We start from the raw sequence: 19,262 nt of genomic DNA, 5'->3' as shown, positions 1-19,262 counted from the left end.
GACTTCATCTCAAAAAAAAAAAAAAATGGAAAGAAAACAAAAACAAAAAAACCTCTTACAGCTCAACTACAAAAAGATAAAGAACCCAACCAAAAAAACAGGCAAAGAACTGGAATAGATAGCTCTCCAAAGAAGTATACAAATAGCCAATAAGCACATGAAGAGATGCTCAACATTATTAGTCAACAGAGAAATGCAAATCAAAACCACAAGGTACTACTTCACACTAACGGCAATTTCTCAAAAAGTAAAACAAACAAACAAACAAAAAATTTAAACATAGAGTTACCATCTGACCCATTAATTTCACTTATAGGTATTTACCCAAAATAACTGAAAATAGGTGTTCAAACAAAAACGTGAACACTAATGTTCACAGCAGCACTATTCACAACAGCCAAAGGGTGAAAGCAACCTGATGTCCATCAGCTGAGGAATGGGCAAACATTCAGGTGAGTAGAATGGATATTATGCAGCTATTAAAAGGAGTGAAGTACAAATATATACTAAAATATGGATAAACCTTGAAAACATTATGTTAAGTGAAATAAGCCAGACATAAAAAGCCACATATTGTATGACTCCATTTATATGAAATATCCAGGATAGGCAAACTCATAGAAACAGAAAGCAGATTAGTGGCTGCCAGGGACTAGGGGAAGGGAGCAATGGGAAGTCACTGATAATGTGTATAAGTTTATTTTGTGGGCAATGAAAATGTTCTGCAATAAGATAGTGGTGATGGTTACATGACATTGTGAGTATACAGGCTGGGCACAGTGGCTCATACCTGTAATCCTAGCACTTTGGGAGGCTGAGGTGGGTGGATCACTTGAGGTCAGGAGTTTGAGACAAGCCTGGCCAACATGGCGAAACCCCATCTCTACTAACAATATAAAAATTGGGCCAGGCCCAGCACTTTGGGAAGCCGAGGCGGGTGGACCATGAGATCAGGAGATTGAGACCATCCTGGCCAACATGGTGAAACCCTGTGTCTACTAAAAATACAAAAATGCCAGGTGTGGTGGCATGCGCCTGTAGTCCCAGCTACTCAAGAGGCTGAGGCAGGAGAATCACTTGAACCCGGGAGGCAGAGGTTGCAGTGAGCCAAGATTGCGCCACTGCACTCCAGCCTGGGTGACAGAGTGCGACTCCGTCTCAAAAACACACACACACACACACACAAATTAGCTAGGCATGGTTACAGGTGCATGTAATCCCAGCTACTTGGGAGGCTGAGGCACGAGAATCGCTTGACCCCAGGAGGTGGAGGCTGCAGCGAGCTGAGATGGTGCTACTGCATTCCAGCCTGGGCAACAGAGTGAGACTCTGAAAAAAAAAAACAACAACAAAACAACAAAACACTGTGAGTATACTAAAAACTACTGAATTGAATATTGTAAAATGAGTAAAATGATGAATTTCACGTTATGTGAATTTTGTCTCAATAAAAAGTAAAAAATACATAAAAATTCAAATATAGTCATTTGTAGAAATCCTTTAACTCAGAAATCTTGACTTAAACGCCATGCCCTTCACCCTTCCTGAATGTTTAAGGAATAGTGTCTAGAAGAGGTTTCAAGACTGTGACATAATAAAAAATATATATTTGGTCTCTGCCCTGGTTCCTGGCACTGAGCTCCTAAAGCCCTTGTAAATTCCTGAGTGACAAAGCTGCTAGAAGCATCTTTTGTTCTAATATTTGGTCTTTGATTTGATATTTGATTTGGTTTCTTACACAGAATTCCCAACTCCCTTGGAATTTCCTGAGTGATAGGAGCATCTTTTTGTTCTAGGGAGGCAACTTTTGGTGGGCTCCTGGACAGCTTCAGGATGTGAGCTAGTCACCAGAAAGACCAAGCCATGGTTAGAAGCTTGGAAATTTCAGACCAGGCGTGGTGGCTCATGCCTGTAATCCCAGCACTTTCAGAGGCTGAGGCCGGTGGATCTCTTGAGGTCAGGAGTTCGTGACCAGCCTGGCCAACATGGTGAAACCTCATCTCTACTAAAAATAAAATTTAAAAAATTAGCTGGGCCTGGTGGTGGGCACCTGTAATCCCAGCTACTCAGGAGGCTGAGTCAGGAGAATCGCTTGAACCTGGGAGGTGGAGGAGCCAAGATCATGCCATTGCACTTCAGCCTGGGCAACAGAGAAAGACTCAGTCTCAAAAAAAAAAAGCTTGGACATTTCAGCCTCACCCCCAGTCCTCCAGGGAATGGGAGAGGGATTGGAGGCTGTGCTAATAACTGGTCATGACCACATGATGCAGCCTGCCTAAAAATATCTAAACTAGGGGCTCTGAAGAGTTACCGGGTTGGTGAATACACTGAGGTGCTGCCAAGGTGGTATACTAGGACAGGCATGGAAGTTCTGCACTGCTTTTCACACACCTTGTCCTGTGTACCTCTTTATCTGGTTGTTCATGTGTATCCTTCATAATACCCTCTATAATAAAGGGTTTTGTGAGCTTTTATAACAAATTATCAAACCTAAGGAGGAGGTTGTCGGAACCCCCAAACAACAGCCAGTTGGTCAGAAGTACAGGTAACAACCTGGAACTTGCAACTGACATCTGAAGTCAGGGATGCGGGCAATCTTGTGAGACTGAGCCTTAAACCTGAGGAGTCTGCATTAACTTTAGAAAGTCAGCATTAAGAACTGAATTGTAGGACACTCAGTTGCTATCCGCAGAGTTGGAGAATTGGTTGGTGTGGGAAAACTCCACATACATTTGGTGTCACAAGTGTTGAGAATAGAGAAACACAAGTTTTCATTTTAAAGACACTCCCAGGAGGTTGCAGTGAGCTGAGATCACGCCACTGCACTCCAGCCTGGTGACAGAGCAAGACTCCATCTCAAAAAAAAAAAAAAAAAAAAGACCCACCCTGAGTTGAATCAGAGAGCTGCAGTCTATCTCATCATTCCCAAGAGTGGATACAGAGGAAACAAATCCCTGTTATCCATCAACTCACCTGACCATAGAAAGAAAGATGTTCTGCTACTGTTAATTTATCAAATAAGACATCATGTTGGGGGCACCAGCCCAGGCTCTTCCTAATGTGAAACATCTCTTGTGAAATTTCATATCCATTGACATATGCACATCCACTTGTAGGGGGAATAAGACCTAGAACCAAGGGGAAGACAAGATACTGAAGTTATCTTCAGTCAGAGCACACAGCAGCACGAAGGCCCGATGATACTTTCTGCTTTGTTCACTTGTTCTCACACACACTGTCCTTATACTACTTCTTTGCCCAGTCAGTGAATCAGCAGCATCCAAGGAGTATGTATGTTCTATGCATGACAATGTACCAGGATGTGTGGGGAGTATTAGAGATAGGAGATATCCTCCCTACTTTTGAGAAATTCCAATGAGTTAAATGAATAAAACACACATAGGCACATGTAAAAGCAAATTACATTACTGTAAGTATTAAATACTAATTTGGATGCCTAGTAAATATGATTAAGAAAAGTTTTGTGGGAATCTAACAGTTTTGAATTGAGACCCCTGAAGGCAAGTTCTCTGACTTATCTCTGATTCTTAATAAGTATCTGTTCAATGAATGAATAAATAAATGAATGCTCTCATTGCCAAATGTATGCCAGCATAAAATTTTGCAGCCTGCCTACCCGCATACTATCATTGTCTTTATTCTTATTTTCTAAGTATTTTTTTCTGGTTGAAAAAGGCAATAAATTCTTATTACAACAAGGTCAAAAAAAGGTATAACAAAGAAAACAAGTTATACAAATCCTATCATTAAAAGATAACTTCATTTCACTTTGGGAGGCCGAGGCGAGCGGATCACAAGGTCAGGAGATCGAGACCATCCTGGCTAAAACAGTGAAACCCCGTCTCTACTAAAAATACAAAAAATTAGCCGGGCGTGGTGGCGGGGGCCTGTAGTCCCAGCTCCTCAGGAGGCTGAGGCAGGAGAATGGTGTGAACCCAGGAGGCAGAGCTTGCAGTGAGCTGAGATCACGCCACTGCACTCCAGCCTGGGTGACAGAGAGAGACTCCGTCTCAAAAACAACAACAACAATAAAAAAAAAAAACAACAACTTCTGCTAACATTTTGCTATATAGCCTTAGGTATTTTTTATGTAAAAAATAAATGTACTCAAAAATTTATTTTAATTATTAATTAATGTACTCATACATTTATTTTTTAACACAAATGAGAATATAAGTATAAATTCTAGTTTTCTAACTGGCTTTTTTTTTTTTTTTTGAGACAGGGTCTGGCTCTGTTGCCCAGGCTAAAGTGCAGCACCGTGATCTCAGTTCACTACAGCCTCTATCTCCCGAGTTCAAGTGATTCTCATGCCTCAGCCTCCTAAGTAGCTGAGATTACAGGTGTGTGCCACCACACCCAGCTAATTTTTGTATTTTTAGTAGAGATGAGGTTTCAGCACGTTGGCCAGGCTGGTCTAACTGGCTTTTTCATTTAACAATGTATTGAGGCCATTTGTCCACATCAACAAAATCTTTTTTTTTTTTTTTTTTTTGAGACAGGCTAGGCTCTTGCTCTATTGCCCAGGCTTGGGGCGGTAGTGTGATCACGACTCACTGCAGCCTCGGCCTCCTGGGCTCAAGTGATCTTCCCACCTCAGTAGCTGGGACTACTGGTGTGCGTCATTTTTTTGTATATTTTTTGTAGAGATGGGGTTTTGTCATGTTGCCCAGCCTGTTCTCAAACTCCTGGGCTCAAGTGATCTACCTGCCTCTGCCTTCCAAAGTGCTAAGATTACAGGCATGAGCCACAGCACCCGGCCCTATATCATTTTTAAGGCCTAAAAAGATTTTATTTTTATGAACATACCCTATTTCTTGATTCAGTCCAGACTAATGGATGCTTACATTATTTGCAATTTTTCACAAGTATAAACCTGTGATATAACTTTGCCTGCTTCCCAATTATTTCCTTATTATAAATCAATGTAAGTAGATTTGGCAGGTCAAAGACGGGACAAGACTTGAAAGGATTTTGATACTTATTGCCAAATCACCCTCCGGTTGTTAGATCTTCCATTTTGGCTGTGAATAAGAAAGCATCCATGATTGTTTGGGGGTGAGGTAATACTATTGTAGAGTAAATGTAACAAGTCTTTTAATGTAAAGTTATAATAACAAAAAAACTAAATAGAACTCAAAAAAGAACCAAAAAACCACATAACTTTACTGGACATGGCATTTAAGATACAAAACATGCCTGTGCCAAGTTTTGGGCCTTTCTACCACCAATTACGATACAGAAGCCCTTTGCTGTCCGATGTCCTAGGCAATCAGCCAGATTTTCCTTCCCTGCTTAGCATCTTCAAGGCTACTGAATCCCATTATGTATCCTTTAGTAATGCCACTTTCCCCAGGGCAGTGTTAGCTTTTTTTTTTTTTTTTTTTTTGTGATGGAGTCTTACTCTGTCGCCCAGGCTGGAGTGCAGTGGTGCAATCTCGGCTTACTGCAAGCTCTGCCTCCCAGGTTCACGCCATTCTCCTGCCTCAGCTTCCCAAGTAGCTGGGACTACAGGCGCCCGCCACCATGCCTGGCTAATTTTTTGTATTTTTAGTAGAGATGGGGTTTCACCGTGTTGGCCAGGATAGTCTTGATCTCCTGACGTCGTGATCCTCCCGCCTCGGCCTCCCAAAGTGCTGGGATTACAGGCGTGAGCCACCGCACCCGGCCAGTGTTAGCTTTTTTTATGCCATGTCACCATTGGCAGAAATCCATGGCAGAGCTCTGATACATCATTCCCAGTCTGCATTTTGGCAGTATTTGCAATTCATTTATTAATTCAGTCATTCATTCAATGATATTATGGAATGCCTATTCTGTGCCAAGTACTATTCAGACACTGTGGATCCAGAAGTAAACAGAACAGGCTCTCTGGAGAGAGGGATGAGGGGGAGGCAGAAAAATAACTCACATACATACCTGACTTGCCTCCTTGATCTCTTAGCCTGGGGGTGTAGCTGGATACCCTTCAGACAGTGAGAACCTCACAGGCCTATATAGGGGAAGAGGCCTTCCCTAAATGGTCAACACTGTCAGGAACAACAGTGTCTATATCTGAGAGAGGACCATCCTTTCAGAAACACTGCTGTGCCCCAGTCCTGATGCACGCAGAGCCTGCCCAGCAAGTGCCTGCTGGGCTGAGATTTGGTTTTAAAGTCCTGATACCAGAGGGGTGGCCAAAGGCACCTCTGACACAGCTTCACTATTTTGCTGTTCCTCAAATGCCTTCAGGGGAGAGAGCATCAGCCACGTATGAGGAGCATCAGGGCTATGGAGGCGGATGTGGGAAACTAGATACAGAGTTTGAATCAGGAGATAGTGTTCCGGCCCATTTGACCTCTTTAAGAATCCATCCTCATCTTGGTAGAGTCACAATTTGTCAGGGCCCACATATTGGAACATACTATTTGATGCAAAAAAATCACAAATGTAAATGATAAGCTGTTTGGCTTCATTTATACTACACTTTGATTTTTTGTCACAGTTCTCTTGAACTCCCTTTTTTATGTCACCAACTGTTGGGCCTGTCCTTCATTAATGTTTCTACCTATACCGCTCCATGTTGACCCACAATTCATTCTCCTGCACTGTTTCTTTGACTCTACTCCCTGTTATTTTTGTCCTTTGTAATTTATCAATTCTACCAATAGTTTTAGAGGTAACACCTCCTCTTGACAAAAAAAAATAAAATAAAATGTCCAGGAACTCCTCCCTTACCATGGTGTCTTAGAAGCCATTTTACTGTTGTGCCCCAACATCATAATCAAGACCTGGGAAATTATCTGCCCTGGATGTCTTACACCTCCATTCCCTTCCAAATTGAGACTTACTGCCTCCATTTGAAATTATATTAAGGAGCCAAATGAAATATAAAAACATACATATATTGAGATGTTTCAACAAGCCTTTAGTGGAGAATGGAAGTCTTCTATTGGTAAAATAACCATAAAAGTGAAAACGTGACTCTCAAGAAATAATAATGAAGGCTGTAGATAATGGGAATAGCAATGCTACTGGAAGAAGTAGTCATAAACACCACTTGACAGAAAATTGTATCAGGACTCACCTCTTTGGAAGAATGTGCTGATCATGAATGCAAAGAAAATTGTGGCAATGGCAAAACACATTAGAAAAACAAATATCAGACTAGGGTCACTGTTCTTAAGCATTGCCACATTTTTCACCTATAAAACAATCATAGATATAATTTTTACATGAACAAAATAAGAAGAAAGCAAAACTTCCATGAAAACAATGAAGAAACTGTTTTTAAAATCTGAGATGATCTTAGAAACACACATATATATAGTTTTTTAAGGCAGGACCTTTCCTCCCACATCCATTACCATTTACAAATTATGCCCTGTACATGTATCCTTTTCTGGAAAGCGTAAGTTTGGATTTAATTTTTGATCCAATGTGAACTTTTCTTTTATCCTTTTTTTTTAAAGCAACCATGGCCTGACAAGTTTTTTTCTTTTAATAAGTGTGTTTTTCTCATTTGTCATGATCACTATTACAGATAATTTTGCTATACCTTTTGATATCTTATATCTTCTTTTTTTAATGTTTCCAGCCATTTCATTTGTTTTATATATTTTGCTGACTAGTCTGGGTTTCTTTGTCTTCCTTTGTTCAACCTGCCCCAATTTTGATAATTTAGAAGGTAAATGTTCGTATATCCAAGTAATAGGTTTTAATTTAGTCATTAAATGCAAGTTGGCAAATTTAACACCAAATTTCATTGATAATATAAAAGAAAAATAACGATGTCATAGACATTAAAGAATGTTATCTTTTATAATAACTATTTTTAATTGTTTGTAGAGTATAAAATTTATGTTTTAAAGTTTATAAGATACATTTTTGGTATTCCAGTCTACTAAAGAAATTAACCACACCCATGTCCAGTACTTGAAGGCGAGGGAACTGAAAGGAGGACAAAGCTCTCCCTGATCTTAAAGATTCTAAATGCTTAAATGCCTCAAGTTTCAGAGACTACCACCACATACAGCCTGAGATTTTCCAAGTGTTCATCAAGAATGGTGTGTCCAGCTGGGTGCAGTGGCTCAAGCCTATAATCCCAACATTTTGGGAGGCCAAGGCAGGCGGATCTCTTGAGGTCAGGAGCTCGAGACCAGCCTGGCCAATATGGTGAAACTCTGCCTCTACTAAAAATACAAAAATTAGCTGGGCGTGGTGGCAGGTGCCTGTAATCCCAGTTACTTGGGAGGCTGATGCAGGAGAATTGCTTGAACCTGGGAGGTTGCGGTGAGCCGAGATCATGCCACTGCACTCCAGCCTGGGTGACAGAGTGAGACTTTGTCTCAAAAAAATAAAAAATGGTGTTTCCCATCATATATTAAATTTCAGCACTACCACCCACAAAACACCAAATTTCTTCCCCACCTATTCATAGCTTAGCACATCTTGAAGGACAAGAGATTTGTACCTCTGTGCAGAAGAGAATGGTCAATGAAAGAAACAGCAATGAAGACAGAAATGAAGAACGTGATGAACCAAGCAACCCAGTGTAACCAGCTTTCCAGTCCCATCACGCACATGTAATCCTAGAGAAAGCAAAACAAGCAGGCATTACACAGTTCAACACTCAGTTCTAGGTTGCCTGGTTCAGCAGTCTGTTACTGAAACTCCAACAGACTGGGATGAAGGGTTGTGTGTGTATACTGGGAAGAGGTGGCTAATAGGAGTGGTGGAGACGGAGTTTGAAAGAAAAGTACAAACCAGTGAATGGCATTTACCTGGTTTAGATATAGTAGAGATAGGCCTACTACATGATTCTTCTTTTACAATAGTAAGTCTACTATAAGTGAATGGCTCCTATAGTCCTATAGTTCTGAAAAGAAAATCTAAACTCCTTGGCATCCCACGCCCTGGTTACACAAAACATTTTGCAATTCACTGAATGCACTATGACCTCGATGTCTTTAAAAAAATTTTTTTCTTACATATGTTGTTTTCTTTTTTCTCTCATATTCTCTTCAACTAGCAAAATCCTAGTTGATTTTCAAAGCCTAGTTCAAGAGCTACCTGCTCTGTGAAGCTTTCTCTGGTCAGCTTTGCCCATTCTCCACACAGACATAACATCTACACACTCCATTACCTTTGCACTTGGGTTTCTTTTGTAACACTTGGTTTTATTGCTGTAAATCGCCTGAGAGAAAGGGCTGTGTCATTTATATGTTTATCTCTAATGCATGTGCCTCACAAATATAAGTCATTCAATCAATACTTGATAAGTGAATAAATGCAAAGCACTGTGCTAGGCACCATGCAGGAAAAATTAAAAGATATAAAAGGCAAAGGTACTGTCTTCTAAAAATTCACAATCTAGTACTGAAGACACATATATGATAATAATACTGTATATGCCACACTATAGTTACAGAAGAAGCCTTTTTACCTTTTAATAATGGAACTAGTAGTTAGTTGGTTAATCAAAAACAAGTTGGGTAAGCAGGGAACCACAAAAATGCTATACACATACCTTATATTTTTATTTTTACTTATGGCATATAAATGTACAATTTGTGTTGGTATTCTTATGTCAGAACACAAACTCTTCTCCTGAAGTGTGGGCCTGCTCATTGGAGCAATGTGAGCCCCACCCATAAAGCAAAGATCACAGCCTTGAAAGTGGACTGAGGACATGAATACAGGCATGAAGCATTGTAGTACAGACTCTGACCAGGTTTCTGTATTTTTTTCTCATATTTTACAGAAGTTTCACCCACGTGAAATTTATTTTTTATCATTTTCATTTTTTAGAGACAGGGTCTCACTCTGTTGTCCATGCTGGTGTGTAATGGTACGATCATAGCTCACTGCAGCCTTGAACTCCTGGGTTCAAGCAATCCTCCCACCTCAGCCTCTCAAGTAGCTAGGACTACAGATGTGAGTCATTGCGCCTGGCCTCACGCAAACTTTATCAGCATTTTTTTTTTAGAGATCTGCCTTACCGAATCTTTCCAAAGCATTCAACTAAATTTTCAAAGGTAACTCCAGTCCACTCCATCTATTTACATAATATTTAATTAAATTACAAATTATAAGAACAACTACAAGTATAAAGAGATTTAGGAACAAACTTTAAAAAGCATACAACTCAGCGGTAAAAGATAAACCCAAATTCGCTAGAGAGAAGCCTACCAGCTGCAGTGTGCTGAGAGCTTCAATCTGAGAGTTTTACAGAGGGGATAGAATGTCAGTTAATTTGGACAATTAATTACATGGAGATCAGTTAAGAGGTGGAAACAACAAACTATAGGAAGATGGGATGAAAGACTGATGAAATTTAGAAAGACTTCTTGAAAGAAATGAACTGCAATATAAATTTTGAAGAAGAGCGGCCAAACAATGAGGCCTGCCTATAGGAGGAGCAGAATACCTAATACCTATTTGGGGAACAGAAAAGGAACACGGTCAACCAGAGCAAAGGGACTATGCTTGAAAGGATGAGGGGAATAGGAGGGATGGAGTGATACGGGTCATTCCTAAATTAAGGACAGTGTGTTTTAATTCTCCTTAATCCATCTACATAGTCATACTAAATAAACATGAGGGAGTTTAGGAAGAAAGAGTTCTGTTAGTTGTATTCAGTGTTCAAAGAAGGAAATGACATTAGTGCCCCATTCCCCATTTCCCACCTTGGTCCTAGGGCCAAACACTGTCAGGGCATTCTCCCTCCTGGAATATTTCCCATAGCAACGACTCCTCCTGGAATACAACTTGCCTGCTCCTGGGTCCTTGCCAAGGAAGAGTTGAAAGTTTGGGTTGGGTCTTAGGGCATCACCTGAATAGAATGGAAGAGCTGACAACATTGATCCTATCAGCGTCCAGGGCTAAATGCTATTCTAGAACTCCCCAACAGACTATCTTTTCCTGACTCTGCACCAAGCAGAAATGGAACACATTCCTCTCTGGCATATTTCATCTAAGATTCCACTCAGAGAAGCTAAAGCTTAATTACTGGAAAACTGTTTTACTTTTACTCTTTATCTGGGAATGAAAACTGTATTTATGGCTAGGTTGTACTGTTCCATATAAAATTATCTGGAAATTTTTAACTTATGTCTCAAGTTACTTCCTCTACTAAATAAGAATAATAGCAGTAGTTCTCTCATATAATTGTGTATCATTCAGGATCCCTAAAGGAAACAACTGTTATATTCAAATTACAGTAATTCAAAGAGGGTTTGTTTATAACAGGCACATGTGTGCACAGAGACAGAAAACCCTACAGGATAGTGCAGAAACCTAGGGCTAGCAGCAAAAGCATGAATACCTTCCTTGGATCCAAATGGATGAGAAGAAAGAGAGGCTACCAGAATCCAGAATGGGAGAGTCTTGTAGGGCAAGACATCTTGCGAGAACAGTGACCTTCAGTTAAGGAACAAGCTGAGCCCAAAATGACCTGTAGGGATCTCTCCCTGCTGGCCTGAGGTCAACACAGGGACCTCATCCTCCTACTTCTTCCCTCTGAGGTCCTGCCAGATTCCTTGTGGGAGCATGTGCTGGGATCCCTGCAGGTCAGCCTTCAGGGCATCAAGCAAGGTGGTGAATAGTGAAGGGTAGATCTCTTATCATGAGTCATTCCACAAGCATTTGTCAAACACCTACCTAGTGGGAGGCAGTGTGCTGGCCAACCAGGAATGACCAGGCTGGACATTCTCAGACTAAAGGCAAGGATTCATGTAATAACAGAGGTGGGATCACCTAGATTGCAAGCAAGTTAAAATTGTGAACAACCTTCCAAGTTCCAACTCACCTTGGAAGTTGCTTGGACACCTAAGCAACCTCCTTTTGGCTGCATTCCTATTCTGGTCATTTTTCATTAGCAGCCTCCCCATACCCCTGTCCCAGGAGAGGCATACACCTGAAGTATCTGGGGTTACCTTCAGTCTTTTCTCTTTCTCCAGTACAATGGAACTGATGATGATGAGCTCAATGCACATGAAGCTGAGTATGAAGAACACAGAAAACTCATTCTGAAGGACTAGGAAGAACCTGTCCTCGATATAGGGTCCATATGGGAATCTCTTCACAAGTACATTGAGATTCTCAAACATGTTGGTCATTGCATTGTGAGCATGGTACCACATGATGGCTTTATCCACAGCATACTGTATGGCCAGGAAGCCTTCTTTGTTGTATCCTATGAGAAAATAGTGAATATCAAGAAATTAAGGTCAGGAGTTCGAGACCAGCCTGGCCAATATGGTGAAACCCCATCTCTACTAAGAATACAAAAATTAGCTGGGTGTGGTGGTGCATGCCTAAAGTCCCAGCTACTCGGGAGGCTGAGGCAGAATTGCTTGAACCTGGTGGGAGGCAGAGGTTGCAGTGAGCCGAGATTGCGCCACTGCATTCCAGCCTGGGCAACAGAGGGAGATTCTGTCTCAAAAAAAAAAAAAAAAAAAAGAAAGAAAGAAAAAGAAAAAAGAAAGAAAGTATAAAGATACAACAACTGGTGTTTCAGACGGATCATGGCTAGGCATTCATAGAGACAGACAGCGGTAGGAAAGGCATCCCTAGAGTCCTCACTACAGTGTGGAAGAAAGAGAGGAAAGTCACAAGGGAGACCCCTGGAGCTGAGGGTAATGCATATATGATCCGAAAATGGGGTAAAGGAGCCTGGGCAGGCAAAATAAAAGATGTCCAATACAAGAATCTTTTGAGGTGGGACCACATTTCCTCCCCTTAGTATTCAGACTTCAGGGAAAGAGCACCTCTTCTGCAGTTTTGATCACACAGCACGTATGAGATGGTTAAACTCAAAGCACTCGTATGAGATGGTTAAACTCAAAGCACTTGAAAGACACAGCCTCCCTAACCTGTTGTGACCTACTTCTGAGTTGTTACTGCTGTTGGGTTTATGGTCAGTGAATTTTACTACTAAGTCTCAAAAACAGTCCTTATCACAAGCAACACTCATTTCAATACAGCATAGTTGGCATGATGGGGTCAGCTTTCAGGAAAAATAGGCTGAAAGGCAAAGATCCCTGGTTCTGGGGTCCTCTAAGAGATAACAGCCCCACCTCCAAGCAATGGTTACCAGGCTCCAACATGAGCAAAGCCAAGGTGGGGTACCTCAGCCCCCTCCCAGGAGTAGAGGTGGCTATGGTCTTCAGATGGCCTAGACCTAGGCAGACTCTCAGATCTGTCCAGGAAAAAGAAGGAACAAATTGTTGGTAATAAATTCTCAGAATGGTTACATATTCTTGATTGTGTGTAGGAGTATTTTCACTGCAGAACTGCTGGATCTTTTCTAGAATTATGCAAAACTGTAAGTACTCAGACTTGGACTCTCACTTAGTGTGCACAAAGGCCCGAGGCTTCAAGCCAATATTTGAGCCATTCTACAACAGATGTAGATTATCAGCTTAATTTTCTAAGAAAAGTTAGTTGCCTAGAGGATGTTCACCCTAAACCCCTCACAAAAAGGAAGACCAAAAAATCTAAAGTGAATGGGAGAGCATGAGTCTTTCAAGAGCGGATTGGCCTATGGGCCTTCAGTCGGGAATGTGATGCTTATTGTGAAGGACAGAGGATGCGCAGGTGTCAGTGTTGCCCCAGTACTTCTCTAGGAACCTGGGTTTGCCAGAAGTGAGAGTTGGGCAACGCAGGCAGATCCAGGGAGTACTGGGTGCCAAGTTTTAGGTGTTTGCTCTGTCAGGTGCAGTTAGACCCCTTTGCATGGGAGAGAGCAAGCAGATGCAAAGCAACCACTCAGCAAGGCTCTCTCCTTCACCCTCAACAGAGGGTGACAGAGCAGAAAGTCAGCATGGCTCCCCAAGAAGAGAGGACTATGGCAGCCAGGAGTCAGGACCTGGCTTTGGGACCATATGCCAGCCCTTGGGACATATAGGAACTCCTGGAAAAACTCCAACCTTCTGGCATTAATTTTCTGTCCTCTTATCCTAAATGACAGAGAGGGAAAAGGAGATTTTCCCAGACTAGAAATGCAGATAGGGAGATTCATGAGAGGGAAAGGGAGAGGGCCAGCCAAGACCAAGAGGCCTGAAGAACAGGAACTGGGATTCTGCACCAGTGTTGCAGATGGGGCAGGGAGGATGGAATAAGAATCAAGGCAAGATCTAAAAGCATCAGTCAGAGTAAATAAAATCAAAGTGAAGCATCAGCCAATGAACAGGCCAGAAAAAGTTCAGGGATTCCCCCAAAGCAGGAACAGACTCTTTGGAGCTGCACAGGCATGCAGGGAGTCCCAAGAGTGTGGATGATTATCTTCTGTTTCTTCTTCATTAAATTAAATGAGACGGATGAAATGCAAAGGATACAGTCAGTGGAGATCGTAATGGAGGCATGTTAGACATAGATCATACAATATGACATGTGTGTTGAACAGGACATGTGTTTAAAAAGATAGAATAGGGCCAAGAGTGGTGGCTCATGCCTATAATCCCAGCATTTTGGGAGGCCGAGGTGGGCGGATCACCTGAGATCAGGAGTTCGAGACCAGCCTGGCCAACATGGTGAAACCCTATCTCTACTAAAAACACAAAAAATTAGCCAGGTGTGATGGTGGGCACTTGTAATCCCAGCTACTCAGGAGGCTGAGACAGGAGAATCGCTTGAACCTGGGAGGCAGAGATTGCAGTGAGCCGAGATTGTGCCATTGCACTCCAGCCTGGACAACAAGAATGAAACTCCATCTCAAAATAAAATAAAATAAAATAACCAAATAGGAGTGGTATTTGCAGGTGGAAAAGGGAAGCCGAGAAAATCTTAAACATGCATAAAGCACAGATCATGTTTCCTCCATGATGACAAATGTCACTGCTAAATTGGCCACCCACTGGTCCCTGCACTCCTTGTTCCAGTAAAATGTTTCCATCCTTCCTCCAAACAATTCAATATTGTTACAATCAAATCCATAACTACTGTTTTTACTTGCTCTAGAATGTAAGCAGTTTACTGAATGTCACATTTCTAAATGTAACTCCTTTAACCTCTTCTGAAATGTTAGTTTATGTGCTGGCAGCAAAACAAACAAAACAACAAAACTGGCCATGCTCTTTTTTTTTTTTTTTTGAGACGGAGTTTCGCTCTTGTTGCCCAGGCTGGAGTGCAATGGCCCAGTCTCAGTGCACCGCCACCTCTGCCTCCCAGGTTCATGCAATTCTCCTGCCTCAGCCTCCTGAGTAGCTGGGATTACAGGCATGAGCCACCACGCCCAGCTAATTTTGTATTTTTTGTAGAGACGGGGTTTCTCCATGTTTCTCAGGTCTCGAACTCCCTGCCTCAGGTGATCCACCCGCCTCAGCCTCTCAAAGTGCTGAGATTACAGGCATGAGACACCGCGCCCAGCCACGGCCATGCTCTTAACACGCACAGGCTTCGGGGCTTTCTCACCAGGACTTCCCCCATCAGCAAATGGAAATTCCCGGGGTTCTTGGCGTGGATTGGGAGGGTAAAGAAAGGATGTCCACCAGCCTTCTATGTCATCTTGAAAAAATATATTCTTCCCCGGTATAAAATTCTTCTGAAAGTAACTGAAGCGCAATTGATACTTAACCTATGAAGAACAAAGAGAAAACAAATTCGGTTATGAACTCCTGAAACTCAGCAAAGGCACAGGACAGAACAAATCTGTGCTTGATGTCAGCTGTAACAGGATGAAGGATGCCCACACTAGCAGGTGTCCCCTGGGAGAGCATGCTGCAACAGTGGTCTTCCCTGTGTACTCTGGAAATTCTCCGTGGTGCAAGCCTGGGAAACATACAGCCGCTCCTGAGCCCCCTTCAGGAATGGTGTGCTGCAGAACAGTTCAGAGCAAGGGCTCTGGAGCCAGACCACCCAGATTCTAACCCCAAATCTCCTACTGAATAGCCTTGACACCTTGGGAAAATTACGTAAACTTCATTCCTCAGTTTCCTCATGAGTAAAATGGGGATATTAACAACGTCTACCTCATAGGCTACAGTAGGATTGAACCGCATGGTATCTGTGTTGCCTAGCACTAATAAATGCTTGAAAAACATTGTTGGTTATTTTATTAACATGTCTCTCTCCATATACCAATAGCCCATGCAACTTCCAACAATTAATCATCAGATACACTGTACAACACAAAAGCTATACATGAGTGGTTTTCCCATCCCAGAACATAAACCAAATATTCCCATGTTTACAACATGAACTTTTCCTTAAACAAACTCACACTCATACCATATCTGAAGTCCATAAGATTATTAGTAATGACAACAATAACTAATCCTTCTGGAAAGTTATTTTGTTCCAGGCTTTGTTCTAAGCACTTTATAGGCATAAAACTCTTTTAGCCCTCACAACAATAAGGACACCGAGGCCCAGAAATGTTTTTCCAAGGTTACACAGCTGGTGAGTTGCAGGGCTGGAATGCAAGTCTGTGGAGGCTGATCTTGTAGTCTGCATCTGTCATCAGGCAGTTTAATATACGCCATCCTGTACCCTCAGGATAAAGGCTTGCTCACAACAAGTCTTCTAAAGAATTTGAAAACTGGAAGGGACCTCAAAGTCTAGGTTGTAAGACATGAAACACAGGAGCCCTTGCTTATCTCCTCTGGAAATAAGATGACAAAGCTGCCACAGAGAAAAGCCGGGGGCAGGTCAGCCAACAATACTGCAGAAGGAACACATGCTCAAGTCTCGGCAGCACAGTACAATTGTTAGAGAAAGGATGTTCTTACCGCAAGTGGCAAAGATCCATTGCTGTCATTGACGCTGTGGTCAAAAACAATTCCTGCCAATAAGTAGAAAGCTTTGGGATCATCAATTATATAACGTTCAAACAAAGACACTGAAGAATAGCCTAAAACTACAGAGAGAAAAATCCCATCAGTGAGTGGCTGGTGTGAAGGCAAAGGCTGCCCAGCTGCCCGCTTTCTACTTAAGGAGACTTAAGATCGACAGCTGACTGCTCCATTAACTCCAGCATTCGTTCTGCAAATACACGAGCAGAGAGAGACAGAAAATAAGAGAGGTAAGTTAAGGGACATGAATCTCATTATTTCAAGTCATAACTTTAACTGGGAAGTCTATAGTCCCAAGAACTGCTAGCCACTATCTTGGGGCATCAAGAAAGTAATGCTAAGAAAGAAGAGAGAATTTAAGTGCTGATCACATGATCTGAGACCTGGATCAAGCCTTGTGGTTTTTCATTAAAGAATGAGTTTTGTTCTTGTAGGAAGTTTAAGTTCACTTTCATCCTTTCAAGGCTTGTTTCTAGCCTGAGTTTTACATGTTGATTATTTTATTTTTCATTTCTAGAAGTTCTAGTTCCTTTTTTCCCCCCAAATTTGCTAGGTGACTATAATGAAATGCTACCTATAAATCCTTTTACGTTGTCTTTTATTTCTTCAAACCAGCTAAACATAGGGATTTTATAACACAAGACTAATAATTCCATTATCTGGAATCTTTCCAGGTCGTTTTTGCTGTCTGTTGTCATAGTGATAATCATCCTTGGTGTCCTGTTTCCTAGTATGTTTGCTCACTGACCTTGATACTCTTGTGGTGAGTCTTGAGATACAGAATGAGGGTACATTATTCCAGGAAAAATATATATTTGCACCTGTCAATCTGAGTCCCACTGTCCCACTTCACAGTTTGAGGGGTTTTTCTTTTCTTCTTTCCTTCCTTCCTTTCATTCCTTCCTTTCCTTCCTTTCTTCCCTTCCCTCTGCCCTTCCTTCTTTCCTTCCTTCCTCCCTCCCTCCCCTCCTTCCCTTCCTTCTTTTTTCCCTTCCCCTCCCTCCCTTCCTTCCATCTTTCCTCCCTCCCTCCCTCCCTCTCTCCCTCCCCTCCTTCTTTCTTCCTTCCTTTTTTTTTTGACAGCCAAGTGATGTGAGTTTGAGCTACAAATCTCAGGGCTAGGACCCTCCCTGCTGTGCTCAGTTCCAAGGCAACATTCAGGCAGTCAGGGGCATGTTTACATCCAGCACAACCTTACATTAAGTACCACCACTACAATGTAAGCATATGGGGTCCCAGATTTAAGGGGAGATAGTCTCATGATATACACCCCACCTTGAATGGGACTTAACTTTTTCTTCTTTCCCTCTGTGCCTTACAAGTCTATGAAAACGAGCATTCAATTTCCCCTAGTATGATGAATGTTTGATCAAAAGCAGCTTAGGGCCTCCACTGATCTCTTTGGGTTGTTTCCTTCATCTAGATTTTTTTTTCTTTTTTTTTTGAAATGGAGTCTTGCTCTGTCTGATCTCGGCTCACTGCAACCTCCATCTCCAGAGTTCAAGTGATTCTCATGCCTCAGCCTCCCAAGTAGCTGGGATTACAAGTCGCACCACCATGCCCGGCTAATTTTTTGCATTTTTAGTAGAGACAGGGTTTTGCCGTGTTGCCCAGGCTGGTCTTGAGCTCCTGAGCTTAGGGAATCCGCCTGCCTCAGCTTCCCAAAGTGCTAGGATTACGGGTGCCACTGCACTTCAGCCTGGGCAACAGAGCGAGATTCTGTCTCAAAAAAAAAAAAAAAAAAAAGAAAGAAAGAAATTTCATAATCTCATATGTATAAGGTAACTGAATTAGAATACATAGTATTTTAGGATACCAGACAAGCATGAAGCACAACTTTCTTTTTTTTTTTTTTTTTGAGATGGAGTCTTGCCCTGTCGCCCAGGCTGAAGTGCAATGGCACGATCTCGGCTCACTGCTATCTCCATGTCCTGGGTTCAAGCCACTCTCCTGCCTCAGCCTCCCAGGGAGCTGGGACTACAGGTATGTGCCACCACGACCGGCTAATTTTTTTGTATTTTTAGTAGAGATGAGATTTCACCATGCTGGCCAGGCTGGTCACAAACTCTTGACCTCAAGTGATCCGCCCACCTCGGCCTCCCAAAGTGCTGGGATTACAGACATGAGCTACTGCACCCAGCTGAAGCACAACTTTCAAAACAGTGATTCCCCCACATTTTACCACTGAGAGCATTTTTATTTTTTATTTTTTTAGAGACAGGGTCTTGTTCTGTTACCCAAGCTGGAGTGTAGTGGTGCAATCATAGCTCACTGTAGGTTCAAGAGATCCTCCCACCTCAGCATCCCAAGTAGCTGGGTCTACAAGCATCAACTACCATACCTGGTTAATTTTTTATTTTTTGTAGAGACAGGGTTTCACTATGTTGCCCAAGCTGGTCTCAAACTCCTGGAACTGAAAGCTTTTAAAAGAATTATCCCCACTTAGGCTGGGTGCAGTGGCTCATGCCT

The 19,262-nt window shown here is 42.1% G+C and overlaps 1 protein-coding gene across 1 annotated transcript in view; it reads right to left on the bottom strand.

Moving 5' to 3' along the window:
- Nucleotides 1-16,940, bottom strand: part of LOC100978837 (ATP-binding cassette sub-family A member 17-like) — a gene marked incomplete at its 5' end in the record, with an annotated part of 58,801 nt that extends 41,861 nt beyond the window's left edge. The window contains 8 exon segments of the mRNA XM_063597940.1: nucleotides 1,195-1,329; nucleotides 2,974-3,128; nucleotides 7,088-7,205; nucleotides 8,474-8,500; nucleotides 8,502-8,591; nucleotides 11,937-12,196; nucleotides 15,415-15,577; nucleotides 16,731-16,940. Of these exon segments, the coding sequence (XP_063454010.1) occupies nucleotides 1,195-1,329; nucleotides 2,974-3,128; nucleotides 7,088-7,205; nucleotides 8,474-8,500; nucleotides 8,502-8,591; nucleotides 11,937-12,196; nucleotides 15,415-15,577; nucleotides 16,731-16,940 (1,158 nt within the window).
- Nucleotides 16,941-19,262: the final 2,322 nt, after the last annotated feature.

This window comes from Pan paniscus, chromosome 18 (assembly GCF_029289425.2).
Source record: "Pan paniscus chromosome 18, NHGRI_mPanPan1-v2.0_pri, whole genome shotgun sequence".
Classification (NCBI taxonomy): Eukaryota; Metazoa; Chordata; class Mammalia; order Primates; family Hominidae; genus Pan; species Pan paniscus.
The sequence above is the reverse complement of the archived record's forward strand: the minus strand, read 5'-3'. Positions and strand labels throughout refer to the sequence as shown.